This window comes from Vulpes vulpes, chromosome 13 (genome assembly GCF_048418805.1).
Source record: "Vulpes vulpes isolate BD-2025 chromosome 13, VulVul3, whole genome shotgun sequence".
Taxonomy (NCBI): Eukaryota; Metazoa; Chordata; class Mammalia; order Carnivora; family Canidae; genus Vulpes; species Vulpes vulpes.
The window spans coordinates 7412690-7431426 of record NC_132792.1 but is presented as its reverse complement, the minus strand read 5'-3'; the positions used below and the strand labels follow the sequence as shown (position 1 = coordinate 7431426).

Genomic DNA, 18737 nt, shown 5'->3' with positions numbered 1-18737 from the left:
CCCACAATCAAGTGCAAAGTGAGCAAAACCAATGATCAAAGAGTGTCCCCTGAAGGAAAAAAAAGGTGGTTCATACGTCCGTGAGAACACACACACGTGCACACACACACACACACACACACGCACGCACGACCCCGGACCACACCCCCCCATGTGAACTGCGGTTCTCCCTTCGGAAATGAAGTGATGGATCATTTCTCTCTTTGTTTCAGGGTTTTTGATGGTCTTCCAATTGTCTTCCTTAATCTTAATTCTACTTAAAACATGGTTTTAAAAATCAAACAAAAAAAATTGCCAAGGAACTCACAGCAAACCGAGTGAGGATGTAGGCGCCTGCTCCAGTTCCCATGCCAATGATGCTTTTCAGCCTGGAAGCAGAAATGAAAACTCATGTGACAGAAGGAATGAGCGATGGGGGCCCTAATGACCCTCTTAAAACCTCCCCCCGTCCTGGTCCCTAAGGAACGTCGCCTCCCCCAGCATCGGTCCCGCTCATCGCTGAGCGTGGCTGGCAAGCTAGACACAGTGGGGACACGCGGCCGTGACGTGCCTCAGGAACCCGAAATGCATCATGCTTTGCAGCCTGACAGGAGGCCGTGACCTTGGAGAGACTCGTCTCTTTTCCTTACTTCTCTCCCGACTGCAGCCCAGGCTCTGAGAGACCGTCTGACCATTACGGGCAGGCCCGTTACGGCACCGCTTCTTCCCACTCTCAAGCTTTTATTTTAGACTCTGAAACTTGGAATGAAGATAAATTGGGCAAGAACTCTGGGGTATTATCTTCACACCGAAGGCTTGAGTAAGAGAGACCTGAGCACTGGGGAAATAGGGCATGGAGGGAGAAGTTGAGGGCTCGGGCTACCCGCTTCCAGAATGTTCCGCCGATAAGAGAAAGCAGTGAAAGAAGGGGAGGCAGGGAAAGGATGGGTGATGTGTCTGCATCCGGGGAAGAGCCCAGTGGGACCCGACTAGAGACTGTGGGAAAACAGGTCACAACGCGTGACAGCTAATTTCTCTCCTACGTTGCAGGGGGGACAGGCTAGATCAAGGCCAGGGGAAGGCGGAAGCTAGGAGCCACCCTTCTCTGCAGGCTGCTGGGGGAGCAGATCCCTCACTCTTACCCAAACTGGTGGAGGACTCCAGGAAGCATCTCGGCCAGCTGGTCCATGGAGGGGTACATGTACCTTCGGGAGAAGCCACGCAGAGGCCGTTAGTGAGAGCGAGACCCCGGAGGAAATGAATCCTCAAACGGGAACACACTTGATGGGCTGGGCCCACCAATGACCTGGCCTGTATGCCCGATCACGAGCCCCCATCCCCGCCCAGGCCCCTGCAGCCCTCCTTCCCGGCAGCGAGCACGAGCCTGCTCCACGGTGCAAGGCCGTGCCCCACCCCAATGCTCCCCCTGTTTGTAAACTGACCCTGGACGGATTGCTTCCTCTGCTCCAGGTCCCCCACCAAGCCTCTGAGGAGCATCAGAAGCTCATCTAATCCCTACAAGTTTGCGAGGTTCCAGTGGGATTAAAGAGCACTGACGCCGGGAAGAGCTACTTGACTTCGTGGCCAGGCAGGCCCTTAGTGTGGCATCTCACCTGGGCTCTGGGATTCCTCAGTCACATCCCAGAAGGGGGCCCGCAGGCCGCTCTCCCATAAAACATTCCTGGCAGCAGGGAAGTCCCCCCCGCTGCCCCCAAGCTCTGGAAGGAGCTTGGAGAGGGTACAAAGAGGCGGGCCACCCTGGAGAGCTGCACCCAGTGGGTTTGGGGAGACAGAGAACCCAGGGGGATTTTAAGGCACGGGGATGCCTCAGTGTCACACTTCTGCTGGGCCCCTGGTTCCTGTTACTGCAGGGCTGGGAGGCTCCCCTCTGTCAAAGCTGGATCACCACAGCGGGTATCGAGGACAGTGGGAGCGCTGAGGACTCAGGATGGGTGACGATGGAGTCTGCAGGCTGCCCTGAGCCTGTGCATTCAGGCAGACGCTTCCCCTTCCCAGAGGGTAGGGAACAACAGTCTCCTGTCACCAAGTCCTTAGCAGGGCCCGCATGGGGTACCCGCTGGGCCAGGGGTACCCGCTGGGCCAAGCGTACCCGTTGCCAACCCCAGACACTGTCCGGGGTGGTTCCTTCCTCTCGACTAACAGCAACCCTGCTCCTGGTGTCTCTTGGAGCATTTCTAGCCGTGCTCTCTTCCTGGCCTTTGCACCTGCTGCTCCCTCTGCCTCCTCGCAAGAGACTGTGTGCTCACCTCCCCGGAATCTCCAGAAAGGTCAGGGACCTCTGTCCCACCAGGAGCTAACAACCCCAGCCAGAGTTCTGCACATTTTCTTTCCCGTCTTCTCTGGAAGGACTCCAAGAATCATCCCTTTCACCAAGACCTTAGGTGCCATCAGAGAGCCTGGCCTTTTTATCAAAAGCAAGTCCACACAGCACACCGTGTTAGGGGCAAGCTCCTCTGGGCATCCCATGATACTCTAGACAGGTCCCTGGGGGAGTTGGCAAGAGGCCTCACAAGACCAGCGGATGGGCTAGGGTGCTGCGGGAAACAGGGACAGCCTTGGCTGGGAGGCACCCACAGGCTAGCCTCAGGGAGGAGGACTCAGAATACACACAAAGGAGTTCTTTCGCGAAGGAGTGACTGGTGCTCACTCATGCCAGGCTCCTGGAGAGGCCACGGGGAGACCGCGGGAGCACAGCAGACCCGGTCCAGCACACGGGCGGGGTGGAACAAGGGAGGGTGAGGACAAAGGTGACCACGAGGGAGGTGGGCGTGTGCAGAAGGGCAGCCGAAACAGGGAGCCCTATTCTGGTCAGGTGGTTAGGGGGGGCTTCCTGGAGCAGTGACACTGAAGGAGGGCATTGGGGTTCGAGGAGCGTAGAGTATAGGATACATATTCTAAGTGGGGGGAACCAGCGTGTACAAATGCTCCAGAAAGAGCCAGAAAGGCCCTGGGTGGTATGTCTATGCATAAATGGAGCCAGTGTCCTTTCACAGTGGCCGTGACTCAGTTTACAGCCAGCAGCCTCCAAAAGGTGATTCTGGGGAAGCCACTTAACACCCATCGGCGTCTTTTCTCACTGTTCCTGGGGTTGGGTGCATAGCCAGGAGGTAACAAGATTCTATCACCAGCTCCCCCATCTGTAGAAAGCCGACTCCAGAGCTGGGGTGCCCATCCCTGCCTTGCTACCTCAGCCTCGGGACAGAGGGGGTGTACCCTAGAGGGACTGGGAGCCCCCCAACTACAGGAGGCAGAAATAAGGCGGGGGCCATCCATGCCATAGATCTCACCAACCACGCACTGAAATCACCTGCTAACTGGGGGAGCACGTACCCTGCATCGTGACCTCCAGGTCAACTTAGTGAAGATTCCAGAAGCCAGGGCCCAAACCTCAGGACGTTTTCTTAAATCTCCCCCTGGGGACCTAAGAGCCCCTCGGTCACCTCAAGTCTTTCAAACAGTTGTCCCAAACAAAGATGAATTTGTTTAATCTGGTTTAATCTGCTAGTAGACAGTTAACTGTGTCCGCTGTGTTAGGAAGCGTTTAAGGTTTGGTTGTCGCTCCATGGGACTGCGTATCCTTTCCCTTCTCTGATAAAGGTTAATTTTTTTAAGGATAATTCTCAACACAAACAAAAACTAAGAAATTAAAAAAAAAAAAAAAAAAAAAAAGGAAATCTATCTGTGAATGTCAAGAAGGCCCCATCTGGGAGACTTGAAACCCAAGAGCCTGATGCCACCACCCCCTGGTTTAATGACAACCTCGGGATGGGGGGCAGGGGGTACCTCTAAGAGGTCGGCCTCCCCTCCGCACCGGGCACACTGAGAGTAGCCTGTCCTGAGGCTCACAGGGGAGACCGGAAGGCTGCCCTGACTGCACCCCGAGGAGGAGCATGCAGCTAAACACCCAGACGAGGGACCCTGACGCTCTAAAGAGGACATGATCCTTAGAGCCAGCACACTCTCCGACTCCCCCAGTTAAACCAGCTGTGCAACCTCGAAGGGTAAGCTACTCAACCCTTCTGCCCCTCAGTTTCTTCATCCAGGAAATGGAGCTCTAATGCCAGGCATGTATACGAGCCATCGGACAAGCGCAAGTGACTTGTGTTCATAAAAACTAAGCCGAGGTGGGGATGGCGGGGGGCGGGGAGTGGTGATGGGCGCCTGGGTGGCTGAGTCAGTCGACCATTTGAGTCTTGATCTCGGCTCAGGTCATGATCTCAGGGTCATGGGATCGAGCCCCAGTTTGGGCTCTGTGCTGGGCAGTGAGTCTGCTTGGACGTCTCTCCCTCTCCCTCCACTTCTCCTCCTACACTCCAGATTCTCTCTCACTCTCTGTCTCTCTCTCTCTCAAATAAATAAATAAACCTTAAAAAAAAAAAAAAAAAAAAAAAAACTAAGCCTGGACCACAGGAAGTACTCCATCAATATTATTTCCTGTTGTTCCCTCTCTTTTTCCTCCAACCTTTCTAGAACTCTCTCCTAACGATTTTTCTTGTCAAAGTCCTCTCCCACTCAGTCCCACGCAGAGGTGTGCATAGGAGCACCCACACCTATGAAAGAACTAGCTCCCTGGGTGGCAGGGAATCAGGACGTGGTGTTTAGCAGGGACGGGGTTCTGGTTTAGGATGGTGAGTAAGTCCTGGAGATGGGCGGTGGGGACGGCTGCACACCAGCGTGAATGCACTTAATGCTACTCAACTCCACACTCAATAATGGTTAAGATGGTAAACCTTAGGTTATGTATGTCTTACTACAATTAAACAAACAAAAACCCAGTGTGATGCCTGCCTTCGCCCCCCCACCCCCAGTCCACCCGCATGGCTTTCCTGTCCCCCACCTGGGGCACAAGGCTCCGGGTCTTACCCCACGGGGAAGGAGGCAGCGCCGTCCTGCTGGCCAGGGGCATCCACGTGGCAGACGGCGAAGTGCTGTGTGATCTCCTGCATGTCCTCGGAGTTGAAGAGGGGGTTGTAGCAGGTTTTGTCTGGAGAACAGGCCGGGGAGAGAGAGAGAAGAGGCACAAGTAGGGCAAGAATACATCTGGGTGCTCGGCGGCACGTGATGCCTTTTTGTTGACGTCACTCCCAGGAACATTCGAGAAAGCACGCCCACCTTCTTGCCCCATCCCACTCCCCTCTGGTGATAAAAGGCAGTGGGCACGGAGGTGGAAACGGCCAGTCAACTCTGCTGTGCGTGCTGGCGGCTGAAGCTCACACCTGGAGCCGGCGCTGGGAGGAGACGCCCGTCCCGGCTCCTGCATCTTCTCCATCCATCGTGGATGCAATGGCCCCGGCGTGAGTGAGCTTGCCACACTCATGCCCTCTCTCTGTGTGGGTCCCCTGAACCCCCACATTGGAAGTAATGGTCAGGGCACACGATTCTCAACCAAGGAGGAGCATAGGAGATAAAGCATGGACCCTCTCACTTCTTATGTGGCCTTGGATGAGTATCCCAGATGCTCAGGGTCTGGGGCAAAGAGATGGCAGTTGGTCACCAAAGCACCCCCCCTTTCCTTCCTGGCTACACAGCGGGACTACATTTCCCAGACTCCCTTGCAGTGCAAGGCAGCTATGTGACCGGGTTCTGGCCAACAGCACCTGAAGCTCACAGGTTGTTGTTAACACCTGCCACCCACTCTTCTAGGTTTCTCTCTCTGCTGTCATAAGCCAGATGTCAAAGGCGCTGAGGGCCCCGGGGATGGAGGAGCCACAGCTGGCAGGAGCCTGGGTCTTGGAATCACCATGTGCAAGATTTCCTACAGGACGCCCAGACGTGTTACACGAGGGTGAGAGAAATGTAGACTGTGTGCAGCCACCGAGGTCTTGGGATCTTTTGTTTCTGGACCTGGCTTTCTAGAAGAGTGAGCCTCTGCAACGGGGACGTGTAACACCACCACACGCATTTCCCTTCCTCACCAGAGTCTGGTAAAATAAGATAACAGGGGGGTCCCGGGGTGGCTCAGCGGTTTGGCACCATTGTTTTGTTTTGTTTTGTTTTGTTTTTTACAGGCTCAATATATTTTTTACACTTTGCTTGAAAGAAAATTTCAATATTTTACAGTCTTTGAGGAGGCATTATATACACTGCACTTTATGAAATCTGAAAGGTATTGAAATAAATTTTTTCCAACATTTTGGTAACAAAACAGACAATTCTCCAAATACCTGTGCTATCCATCTACATGATCTGTTTGATCTGATAACCACTAATCACCAAAACTGACTCAATGGAATAATTAGAAAAATTATCTAACACCATGCATGGATTTGAATCATTTTTAATACCCTATCCTAGAAACATTCTACAAATCTTAAGATTTTAAAAAATTAAGTCTCTGTTCTGATTTTTAAAAGATATCTTTTTATGACAATATCCATAACATTGACAGGTACATGTTAAGGCTAGTATCATCTCCTTTTGTGAAATTTTTTGACTTTTTTTTTTTTTTTAAGAAAGATAGTAAAAGCCAGACTCCTTTATCCTTTAGGGCTTTGAACTGTACCTACAAAAAATGAGAGTGCAGTGAACATAATATACAGTCCTACAGTCAGGATGCAATTGCTCCTTCCCATTCCACAAGATACTGCACCTTTCCATCAAGTGTCACCCGACAAGCCAATACTTGGTATTTTTCACCACATGCTATTCTACCTGCAGCACCAAAATAACTGGTAATGGGTTTGGTCCAGGGCGTGATCCTGGAGTCCCGGGATCGAGTCCCGCATCGGGCTCCCTGCATGGAGCCTGCTTCTCCCTCTGCCTGTGTCTCTGCCTCTCTCTCTCATTCTGTGTCTCTCTTGGATAAATAAATAAATAAATAAAATCTTAAAAAAAAAAATAAGGTAACAGACTTCCAAGTAGCTAGCATGGGATGCTGGTACCTGCTGGACACGAGGGGAGCACACAGGTGAGGAAGAGGAACAAAAGAGAAGGGAAGATAAAGGAGAAAATAGTTTCCAGTGACTGACATCCCTGCCGCAAGGCACTCATGAGCTGGAGGAAAAACACACAAGGCAGCAGGCTGCCAATCACAAATCAAGCCATCGTCCGGCTTGCGGAGGTGACTGGACACAAGGGCTGTCACAGTCGCCACGGGAAGACCCCCTTCTGTTGTCTGTGATTTTACCATCAGCAGATCTTACTCCTTCACCATCTGTGCAATATGGGGAACCCACATAGGGTGACGCTCCCGGGAACCTCGAGACCACAGGGTAAACCTTCATGGCAGTGCTGTTCGCAAGGGCCACACAGCAAGCACCATCCACACGTTCATCAACTGAAGAACGGATGAGCAGACCGGGGCCGATGCGCTCAATGGAATACCAGTCAGCCACCAAGAGGGAGGACGCAGTAGAGCCTACTCGTCAACTCTGAAGCCGTGATGAAAGGAGCCAGTCACAAAAGACCACAGATGGTAGGATTCCGTTTATAAAAAAACATCGGGGATACGCATGTCCTTAGAGATGGAAAGCGGACTAGAGGCTGCCGGGGGCTGAGCTGGGGGTAAGGGAGATGGGGGTACAGAGTGAGGAAGCTGTTCTCACATGGATGGTGCTGATGGCTACACAACTCAGTGAAAATAATAAAAAACAACGGTACAGACGAATCAAAAGATGTCACTGTCACACACAGACAGTGGCGCTCCCAGCACAGCCAGCACACCCAGCACAAACACAGCTCTGTGCCCTGCCTAGTGCATTCCAGTCTGGGGCAAGTGCTCTTCCCACAACAGCTCCAGGAAGTGCCAGCGGAAGAGAAACAGCTGGACTCGCCCCCACCAGCCCTTCCGCCCCGTCCTCTCCCACCCCCACCCCCTGCGGAAACTTACGGTTCATGCCAATGTCGTGGTAGGTGAGGATGACGGGCCGGTTGCCCTTGGGGGTCCCGCACAGCGTGACGTGGATGGAGCCATGCACGGTCTCGATGTCCTGCTCCTGAGGACAGACAGGAGACAGAGGGGCCTGTGATGGGGGCGGCCACGACTACTGACTGCAGGTGCACAGTGTGTTTCCAGCTGTGTTTTAAGGAGGCTCCGAGTCTGTTCCTCACTTGGTCAGGAGAGCCCTGGCCTTTGGGGAGCAGATCTCTCCGGCCAGAGAAACCACTCCAAGGACCAGGGAGGGAAGGGGAAGCCAGTTGGGAGGCAGAGGACAGAGTCCTGGGCTCAGACTGTGCCACCCACTGCATTAACCTTGGGGAAGGCACCGGCCCCAGCCCCGCCCTGCACAGGACCTGGTTTTCCCCATCCGGGAAACTGAGGTGATCAAAGCCTTCACCTCTTGAACGACCCGCCTCCACATCCTCATCAGCGCACCCCTGAGCTGGTGGCCGGTGACACTCTGGCTCAGGGAAACCAATCCAGCTGCCCAGAGTCACACTCAGGACCCACCGAGAGACCCAACTTTGGGTTCCCCGCATGCTTCTCACTCCCTCACACTCCAAGAAGCTCCAAGAGTCAAACTACGTTCAGGCCGCAGGAGGCCACCTTAGGTTGGCACTTGACATTTCTTTCCCAAGAGGGAATACTCCAGATGCCAATCTACACCTGCTCCCAAACGCCAGCCTAAATGTGAACCCTACTGGTCACTCACTAATGGCAGGAGGGAGAAGGTCGATATCTACCCCTCAGGGGCAAGAAGAAGAAACAGGCTGGAACCCCTAGTTAGGAGTCTTGTGGACCTGGGCAAGCTGTCCCTTCCCCCAACTTGCACAGTGGCAACAGACCTAGGACCTGTGGGCTCCAGGGATGCCAGGAGGTCCCTAGGACACAGCAGGAGGGACCGTGCCTGTAGCCCCTCCATCCCAGACCTGTGAAGGGTCGCTCCTGAGGCAGTGTGATGCAGCCACATGCACACTGTCTACCAGGCAGGGGACCAAATCCCACCACAGCTCCTTCTCCACTGAAGTCAGTTCAACTTTAGCCAAAAACATTTATTAAGCACCTACAATATGCATATACAGAAAAGAGGAAGTAAGAACTCATAAGCTAGCAGTGGGGTGGTGGGGTGGGCCCCAAGAGCTTGCTGTAGACATGCTGTAGGGATTCTGGGAACAGCAAGAAGGAGGATTTAAGGGATGCCTGGGAGCCTCAGTGGTTGAGCATCTGCCTTCGGCTCCGGGCATGATCCTGGGGTCTTGGGATCGAGTCCTGCATCCGGCTCCCCGTAGGGAGGCTGCTTCTCCCTCTGCCTATGTCTCTGCCTCTCTCTGTGTGTCTCATGAAAAAATAAATAAAATCTTTAAAAAAAAAAAAAAGGAAGGAAAGGAAAGGAAAAGAAAAGAAAGAAAGAAAAGAAAAGAAAAGAAAAGAAAAGAAAAGAAAAGAGAAAGAAAGAAAGAAAGAAAGAAAGAAAGAAAGAAAGAAAGGAAAGGAAAGGAAAGGAAAGGAAAGGAAAGGAAAGGAAAGGAAAGGAAAGGAAAGGAAAGGAAAGGAAAGGAAAGGAAAGGAAAGGGAAGGGAAGGGAAGGGAAGGGAAGGAAAGGAAAGGAAAGGAAAGGAAAAGAAGAGAAAAGAAAAGAAAAAAAGAAGAGAAAAGAAAAGAAAAGAGAAAAGAAAAGAAAAGAAGAAAAGAAAAAAGAAAGGAAAGGAAAGGAAAAGAAAAGAAAAGGAAAGGAAAGAAAAGGAAAGAAAAGGAGAGGAAAAGAAAAGAAAAAAGAAAGGAAAGGAAAAGAAAAGAAAGAAAAGAAAGGAAAAGAAAAGAGAAAAAGAAAAGGAAAAAAAGAAAAGAAAAAAAAGAAAGAAAGGAAAGGAAAGGAAAGGAAAGGAAAGGAAAGGAAAGGAAAGGAAAGGAAAGGAAAGGAAAGGAAAAAAGAAAAGAGGATTTCACCCACTGGGCAGCAGGGGCAGGGGGAAAGGGGGACCAGGGTAGGCACCCCATCCTCTGAAGTCAATGGTTATCAATCTGAGAAACTTGGCTCACGAATAAAGAAACACACCCCAATTTTCAGCCTCTGCCTCCAGAACAGGGGAGCACAGTGTTTGCACGTTTATAGCAAGAAGTTGCTCCCCTTCCCCATCCCAAGCAGAGCGACGCAGGGGCTTCCAGCCCTCGCTCTGAAGACCCCTGAAGCAAGCAGGTGGGGTGCTGCCTACCAGAGGGGGGTCCCAGGCTGCCATCTCACCTGCGGAATGGGGAGAACCATGGAACCTCACAAGGGCGTGTGCGTGCTTGCCAGGTGAGGTGGATGCGCCCAAACAGGCCACAGCATGGAAGGGACCCCCACTCCCCATCAGCCCCAGGCACACCCCCCATCACAAGGGTCCTTCGAAGCCACGTGCCTCATCACCTCAACAAAGGGCGTCCCCCCCAACACGGAGGCCACCATCTCTTTTCCCCTCCGCACCCGGCACTCCGCGGCTGCCTGTACAAACACTGGAAAAATCCACAGACGATGAAGCAACGGCCTGGCCCCCCAGTGGGGGCCACGGTCATCTGCTGGGCCCAGCCCAGGCCTTGGAGCCAACTGGGAACAATAGCTCATTGAGAGGGCCACAGTCTCCATTGTCTCGCCTGCTGACCCACAAGGCGCCCTCTAAAAATAGGCCAGGCCAGGCAGCAGCCCCCCCCCAGCCTGGGGTCACCAGGCTCCAAATCCCAGCTCTGCCCTTCCCCAAGCCCTCGAGCTCTGGGTCACTACCTGGAAGACAGGAGAGGAGGCCACCCTGTGGTCCGAAACACAGCGCCAGGAGGAAAGGGGATCCTGGGTACAGGGAGCGGAGCGTTTCGACACGGTGCCCAGGCACCACCTCGGTGGCAGAGTCTACGGGATGCCCAGCCCTGGCTGGCACCTAGGGTGTCCCTGGCAGCCCCCAGGGGCGGGGCATGTGTGACAGACGCTGACTCATCTTTGTGGAGGCCTTCACGTTATATAACCACGGAACCAGGGCTACACGCGTCCACGAAGGAAGGGGCTGCTCCTGCGTCACTTACTTTCCTACCCCCAGGCCTCAGTGCTCACAGTAGGTCCTCCTGAGCTGTTGGATGAAGACCTCAGAATAAATGATCAGAGTCCCACAACTTCTCTAGGGAGTCCACCAACTATTCTGGGTTCAGGCTCTACTCCGTCCCTTAATTGGTTATAAGATTCTTGGCCAGCTCCTCTCGGAAAATTCCAGGATGGGCGTGAAATTTCCCAGGAGTGGGGTCAAACCTCCCAGGATGGCATGAGCCCCACTGAGCTTCAGCCTCTGGAGGACCCAGGCAGGCATGGTGCCCGAGGCCCGCCGCCTCACCCCTGGCCCGAACTTCAGCGCAGCCAGGAGCGGCATTAGCCGTGGCTCGCCTTACTAGGAAGGATAAGGCCTCCAGCCCGAGAAAGTGGAAGCCACGCAGCCAAGGTGCTCAGGCACTTGTCTCCCGGGGCTGGGGGTGCTCAGGTGAGGAATTAAGGCGTGCTAAGCGCCCGCCAAGCGTCAGGCAGGGTGCCCGACCCCCGCGGCCCCAGGCAAGCCTCTCTACCCTCATCTCACAGATGAAGAAACTGTGGAGACCTCCCCAAGGTCACACAGCTTGTAGCGGTAGAAGCAGGATCAGAACCGGAGCTTCTGGGTCCTCACGCTGGTGCAGGGGCCCCCAGAAGGCGTCCGCTGACTTCTGTGCCCACCAGCCCACACAGGTAGGAGGAGGAGGAAAGGCAAGTGTGACCTTTCTCGTGCGAGCCCCATTACTTTACCTCACAGATGCATGCACACACCCCCACACACGCAAGTACAGGTGCATACATGCATATGCATGCACACACATGCACACAGATGTGCACATATACTCACACACATCTGCACACACACACACACACCCAACCCCCCCAGCCCTGGTGCTCTCTCTCCACCAGCCAAAACCAAGACCATACCTGAGACTGGATGGAGGAAATCACTCACAAACACATGCCTTTGTCCTCTTTGGACCCACAGGAACATTCTGTCCTCCTGTCTCCATGGGGATGAATCACTATGCAGTATCCTGTAGGGACGGACCTACCTCCCATCCCCCACATGCTCCCAAAGAAAGCCAGTGCCCAGCGCACTTCATGTCCCCTTGCCTGACGGGGGAAGTCCCCTGTCCTGGGGCTCGCTAAGGGTCCTCTCTCTGGCTACAACGGTGTCCGGAAAGCCACGCACGATTCCTCCATCAGCCAGCTCTCCAACCTCAGCTCTACCCCAGTTCAGAGCCAGACCTCAGAAGTCCCTGCACATGGGGGTCTGACCCAGCCAGGGGCATGCAACTGAGAAAAACCCAGGCTGCAGGAGTTCTCCTCTCCCCTCCTCTGGAAAAGGTAGACAGCCACTCTCTCAGGGTATAGAGGAGATGGCAATACGGTGCAACAAGCATCAAGTCAGCCCTCCGACCGCACTCAGGCCCTACCTAAGCATTTACAAGTGTCCTCTCGTGGGATGCACACAACCCTACCGGGTAACAACCGTGCTCTTTTACAGAAGTGGAGACAGGCTAAGAGAGGGCAAGCGATCTACCCGAGGTCACCCAGCTGGAACGGAACCCAAGACAGCCCGAGTCCCAAGGCCCGTGTGTGCTCAGTGACATCTCTTTTAGTCTCTCTGTGTACCAGATGTTACATGAAGAATAGAAACCTTTAACACAGAACGTGCACAGTGACTCTACATCAGCCCGCCCACTGATGTGTGACCGCAGATGGCTTTCCATCTCCCCAGCATCGGCAGGGACCTGCCATCCGCGGCCACTGCTAGGCTACCCTGGAGTGTGGAATAGAGGAATAACACCGGCTCCTCCCATCTTTCCCCGGGCATGCGCCTGTCTCCACACTGATGGCTGGACCAGGACCCCACCTGGAAGGGCCTCCGCATAGACATCACGGTCCCAGGCTGGCCCTCTGGCCTCACGACGGTTCTTTTATCTGTATCACCCACCGCAGGGCAAAGATGCTTGATCGCCACCTCCCACCTGCCAGCCAATTCCCAGAGGGAAAGGCCGGCTCTGCCCCAGACATGGTCCAGCCCCAAAAGGACACCGAGATTCACATAGTCCACACCACCTGTAAGCTGGTAAGGGGCAGAAACGGCCCCCATCCTATTCCTACTGCCTACGCGCTGGCTTGCGAGACGGCAGGTGGTGAAAGCAGCAGCTACCACTCAGCATTCCTTAAAGATTTCATTTTGGCCGCCAATCCTGGCTTCCGAGCTTTATAAACTCTGGCTGCCTGTGTTGGTTGGCCCCTCAAACATTTGTTACGGCCTCCCTTAGGAAGAATTCCCAGCACTGCGCCTGATAAAATCCTCCCCTCCCCCATCTCCCTGGTAGCCGAAGGTGGTCCAGAGAGTCTTTTCTGGCTCATGAGATGTCAGCAGAACTTGCTGGAGCTTTGAGGAGAGGTGTTGTTGCTGTTGTTGTTGTTGTAAGGCTCAAAATTTGCCTTTTGATTTGTTTTCCTTTCACCCTTCCACCTGCTTCCTCCCTGGAATATGAATGAGGTGCTTGGAGGTGCAGGAGCCATCTCATGAGCATGAGGACAAAAAAACGATACGCTCAGGACGCTGGAAGGGGTCTGGGACTGGGTGACATTCATAGGTCCTCCAGGTCAGTAGAACAACAGACATTTCCTCATTTAGAGCAGTTATCTGTTGAGAGATATTAACCCTAATGCTGCATTTATCATGTGCCGTTGGCCAAGTTATCAGACTAGACTGGGAATCCCTTCAGCTGTAAACCGAGGGCAGTAATAAGTCCATCTGCGCATGGAGCTGCTCCCAAGCCTAAATCCGTGGTATGCACCGGGAAGTGCTTTGCAAACTGTAGCATTTGGCTCCATGCTGGCTGTTAAGGAGGCCTATCCCAAAGAGAATCCCTATGAAGCCACAAGGGGGTCCCAATGGCTTAAGTCAACTGGCTGAATGATCCAGGGGAGGGCTGAGACCAGCTGCCGCCCTCCTCCGTAATCCTCCCCTTTCCAGTGGGCCCTGGGGAGACACTGAATGATCTGGACTCTAAAGGATGACACAGTTAGCCAGACACCAAGTCAGCTGGTGCGCTGGGCTGCCCCTCCCCTCAGTCTAGCGAGCCTCGGTCCCGGCATGGCCAAGGGCGGAGGGCGCTCTGTGGAACAAGAGGCAAAGAAACCCGATTTAGGGCTGGCCAGACGCAGCATTAAGTCCAGCCTTGTTGTGTCAAGAAAGGCAAATCGTGACAAGGGCTTGGGAGGAAATGGCAAGGGCTTGGCCCACCACCATCTTTTTGTAAATAACACCCCCACCCCCCACCCCCCATCCTCCTGATTCATCTCCAGTGCCCCCAGCGGTGGGGCGGGGTGGGGGGGCCCAGCTAGGCCACCCATCTCCTTTCCATTAAGAAGCAGATAAGGAATGAGGGAGGCCAGGGAAGGGTGCGTGTGTGCAAGAAACAGTTGATTTGCATTTAAGGACAGTCATCTTGGGACATCTGGGTGGCTCGGTGGTTAAGCATCTGCCTTGGGCTCAGGGAGTGATCCCGGAGTCCCAGGATCGAGTCCTACATCAGGCTTCCTGCATGGAGCCTGCTCCTCCCTCTGCCTATGTCTCTGCCTCTCTCTCTGTGCCTCTCATGAATAAATAAATAAAATCTTAAAAAAAAAAAAAATAAGGACAGTCATCTGTTTACTGAGCAAACGCTATATGACAGCCATTTCACAGATGGGAAACGCCAGCATCCGTGCACATCAGCACACACACCCACAGGTGGCCGGACGAGTCAAGATCCAGGACAAGCCCTTGGGCCCCCCTGTGTCCTGACTGCTGGCCAAACCCCAGGGCTGCAGGAGGCACACCAGGCCCCCCTCAAAGATAAGAAGACCTCAAGGAGGCCCAGCTGAACCTGCGGCTGCTCCCATTCCGCTGGTTTCTTTAACGCTGTCATCACATCATGGAAGAGAAAAGCTCCAGAGTTAGGAAACCAGCTGCTGTGGGCAGACGGGCGTCAGCCTGGGAATACAGAGTGAAGCCGGAACCCACACCAAAGACCGCAATTCTCGGAGGAAGAAAGAATTAGGAGGAAAGTCTTTGTCGGAATCAGAGAAAAGAGGAGGAGGAGGGCCGGCCATCCATCCAACCGGCCGTCCATCCATGGAGCAGAAGTGGGAGGCTTGTGTGCTGAGGCCTATGCTGTGTTTATCACGTTCACAACACCCTCGGGGATGGTGATACTCCCCCAGATTACAGATCAGAAGACTCAGCCCCTGGGAGGTCGGGCCACAGGCCAAGGACACACAGCTAGCAAAGACTGAGCTGATTGGAACCTGATTCAGTCCCCTGCACCCACCCTGTGACACCAGGAGATGGGGGTCTACACTCGATAAGCCTGACAGCCTGGGCTGCGCAGACCGAAGGGGAGCTGAGGCCCACCACGGGGGTGCTGCATGGGCGAGGTGCCCCCCACGCCCAGGAGGGCACTCCCAGGAAACCCACAGAGGAGACACAGGAGGCAAGCCTCATTTCTCCGTGACCCAGATGAGCGCTCCTGCCATCTGTCACTCAGGGTTGCCTCTAAGCCCCAGTGGCCTTGCTGGGAGGTGGGGCCGGGGAAGCTCGAGGATGGGAAATGGTGGGTCGAGGACTTCCAAGCCTCTGAGTTCCGCCCACCTTCAGTCGGGGAGCATGAAAACAAGCAGCAATGTGTGGAAAGAAAGAAATTAGCAAAAGGTCACTGTTTCCATTTTCCCTAGAAGTTGATCTGCTTCCAAGGAAAGGGGAAATATCATCACCTCTGCCCACACCCTCGCCCTCCCTCAGGATCAGACTGGGCTCCAGAGTGGGAGCCGGACCCCAGGAGACGCTGCCCACTGCCTCCTGTGCCCCAGTTCCCGCCGCCCCAGACCCACACCCGCACCCAGAGACCCCAGGGTCGGGGTGGGAGGGTGACATTAGCTCACAGCCCAGGGAGCCCTGGTAAGCACACAGACGCAGATTCCCATGGAAACCGAATCAAATCAAATCATCTGAATCACTAAAGATCCAGGTGGAGGAGATGAGAAATAGCCAATCCAACAGGAGAGGCCATTTGGGGCCAGAGCAGGTGTCCCACCTCAGGGCAGGTGGAGCGAGGGGCAGTGCGCGACTCTGCAGACCCAACCCCTCCCACCGGTGACATGGACCTAAAGCTCCAGAATGTGGGGACTGGGTCAGGCTTGGTCATGTAGCTCATCACTGAGCCGTGCAGGGCAAATCCCTTAAACCTTCTCTGGGCCTTGTCTCCTCAACTACGAAACAAGGGTGGCACTAGCCCCTCTCCTAAAGGGCTGATGTGAGGATTGAGGGCATCATGCAGAAGAGGCCAGCGCAGTTTCCGGGGTAGTTAGTATTCAGGACGTTGGTGATTATGACCCTTGTGATTATCACATATCTCAGAGTCACATGGGCCAAAATTTAGGGGTATCTTTATAGTAACCTTTGGGGAGTTTCTTAACATCTCCAGCCTGGGACACCTGGGTGGCTCAGCGGTTGAGCACCTGGAGTCCCGGGATCGAGTCCCACATCGGGCTCCCTACATGGAGCCTGCTTCTCCCTCTGCCTGTGTCTCTGCCTCTCTCTGCCCCCCGCCCTCTCATATGAATAAATAAATAATTTTTTAAAAAAAATCTCCAGACTGGTTTCTCCTCTGCAAAAGGGAGTCACATTCCCACCCAGGCACGGAAGCCCTGCGATGATTAAGTGGGTGTGCAAATATGCATTTGCTACCTTCTCCCTAACCCTCCTCCCCTCTTGTGGCCTTCCAGGAAGCCTCCCCACCTGGAGCAGAAGAGGAAGGGCTAGATCACAAAGCACCTGCCAGGTCGGATATTCTTGGATTCTAGGATTCTAGCCAAAGAAAGTAAGCTGGAACCCAAAATACTTCACCCCCCAACCCCACTCATCAAATTTGCAAAATACAACTGCCTAGTTCCTGATGCCAGAACCTTCTCTGCAAAGCTATCAAACCACATCCTTCCTGCAGCCACGGCACCTCAGCCAAGCAAGCCCACCCAGCCCTGTGCTCGGAGGGTCCCAGAGGGTCTCCAGAAAAGGCATGTAAAGAAATGTCCCAAGAGCAAGTCACAGAACCTCCCATGCCAGGGTACCAAGTCACTGGCCCAAAAACATCACCCAGGCCAAAACAAACCGCCCGGCCTAAGGCAGTGTGAGCCAGGAAGAGATAAAGCCACGATGCCATCCGCTCTGGCAGCTGAGCTGTCTCCTAAGGCAGGCAGCCCGGCGGCTTGGGCACCAGACCCTCCAGCAGCTTCTTACCGCTGAGCCCTGGGCTACGGTGAGTGTTTTGATTCAGAAAGGGGGAAAAAAAAAAAAAAAAAAAAAAACTCTTGACTTCTTTGGGAAAAGAACAAAGCGTCTGCTTGAGTTACTCAAAACGCTGAAGCACCAAATATTTTTCAAGAAATAACACTGGCTGCTTTCGGACACACACAGTAAGGCTGCTCGGAGTCCTTAGATGTGACCCCCAAGGAACGGCCCAGCTGGGGCCCCATTTCAATGAGCAGCAAGGAACCAACTAAATGGAGAGACGAAAGCAGTTTGCCACCGAGGCACACGGGCTCCTGAGCCCCGCCTCCACTTACCCTCGACGGGCTAAACGTTGGCCCACCACGGTACTGTTTGGATTATTTGCCCAGGGAAATTGTTTTCCGACGGGAATCGCAAAGATATGCTGGCATCGTGTCTGGATTGGCTCTTCTAGGCTGTCACTGCAGTAATACACTGTGGGTGAGACCCCTGGTCGGGGTCAGACCAGGTTGGATGCGGCCCCTTAGGAAAGCCACGGGAAAGCCTCAGTGTCCCAATCTGCCAAGTAGGGATGATGATAAAAGTCCCCGGAGGAATCAGCAAGCGTGCATGGGAAGCCCGGGGGCCCTGGCCTGGACCCACAGAGGACAAGGTGCCGGCAGCAGGCAAGAGACACTTTGCCTGAGGTCAGGGAGTGCTGGTACAGGGACGCCCTGCAGCCACCCGTGACCAAGGCTCTGTCATTCTCCGCCTCTGGCCCTGTGGTCAGTAACTCTTCAGGACACAGACAGCATCATCCTACAGCGCATCTTCTGAAGGAACATCCGACAGCAGCCCACAGCCACGATTTTGGTGGAGACTGCTAGAGATCGGAGGGAAACCTTCATAAACATCATGAGCCAATCAGGCCTAGGAGCCAAGTCCAGATCATTATAGTTTCACACAAACAGATAGATTCTTGCAAACAACCTTGCCAGAGCGTCACTCAGCACTCAGCGTCGGCTCAAACGTTGGGATTCGATGGTTAAGATCGAGCCTATTAGCTTTGAGAAGATCTCAGCTCCCCTCGGAAGGCTCAGAATCCAAGTCAGAGGGGCCAGTGCCTGTGATGTTGCCTCTGCGTGGGATGATAGGTCCCTAAGCTTCCCCTGGCCACATGACCGGCTCCATCTGTCCTTCGGGTCCCAGTTCAGCGTCATGTCACCTCCTCCGACAGCCATCCCGGACCCCTCAGCCTAAGACAGTGTCCCACCCCCACAGTGGGAGCTGCTGTCCTCAGAGCCCCTCTAGTAGCTGGCACTGGCGTGCTGGCTTGATCCCATTCCCCCCACTGCTAGGGAGTCAGAAGCAGTGGTTCCAAACAGGGGCTGTGGAAACACACTGGGTGAGTTCAAACCCCCTCCTGACCCCCTTCTGGCCCTGAGACTTCAGGCAAGTTACTCAGCTTCTCTGTGCTGCGGGGTCTCCGGCTGCAACACAGAGGAAGGGATGGCTGTGAGCACGCCCTGAGCAAAACACAC

The 18737-nt window shown here is 54.1% G+C and overlaps 1 protein-coding gene across 2 annotated transcripts in view; it reads right to left on the bottom strand.

Moving 5' to 3' along the window:
- The window catches only part of NDRG1 (N-myc downstream regulated 1), a 57290-nt gene that overhangs the window by 20400 nt on the left and 18153 nt on the right, over positions 1 to 18737 (bottom strand). For both annotated transcript variants that reach the window (XM_072733890.1, XM_072733889.1), the window contains exons 4-7: positions 7829 to 7934; positions 4864 to 4984; positions 1122 to 1184; positions 308 to 368 (exon numbers count right to left, since the gene is read on the bottom strand). In XM_072733890.1, the coding sequence (XP_072589991.1) occupies positions 308 to 368; positions 1122 to 1184; positions 4864 to 4984; positions 7829 to 7934 (351 nt within the window). The remainder of the gene's footprint in view (positions 1 to 307; positions 369 to 1121; positions 1185 to 4863; positions 4985 to 7828; positions 7935 to 18737) is intronic.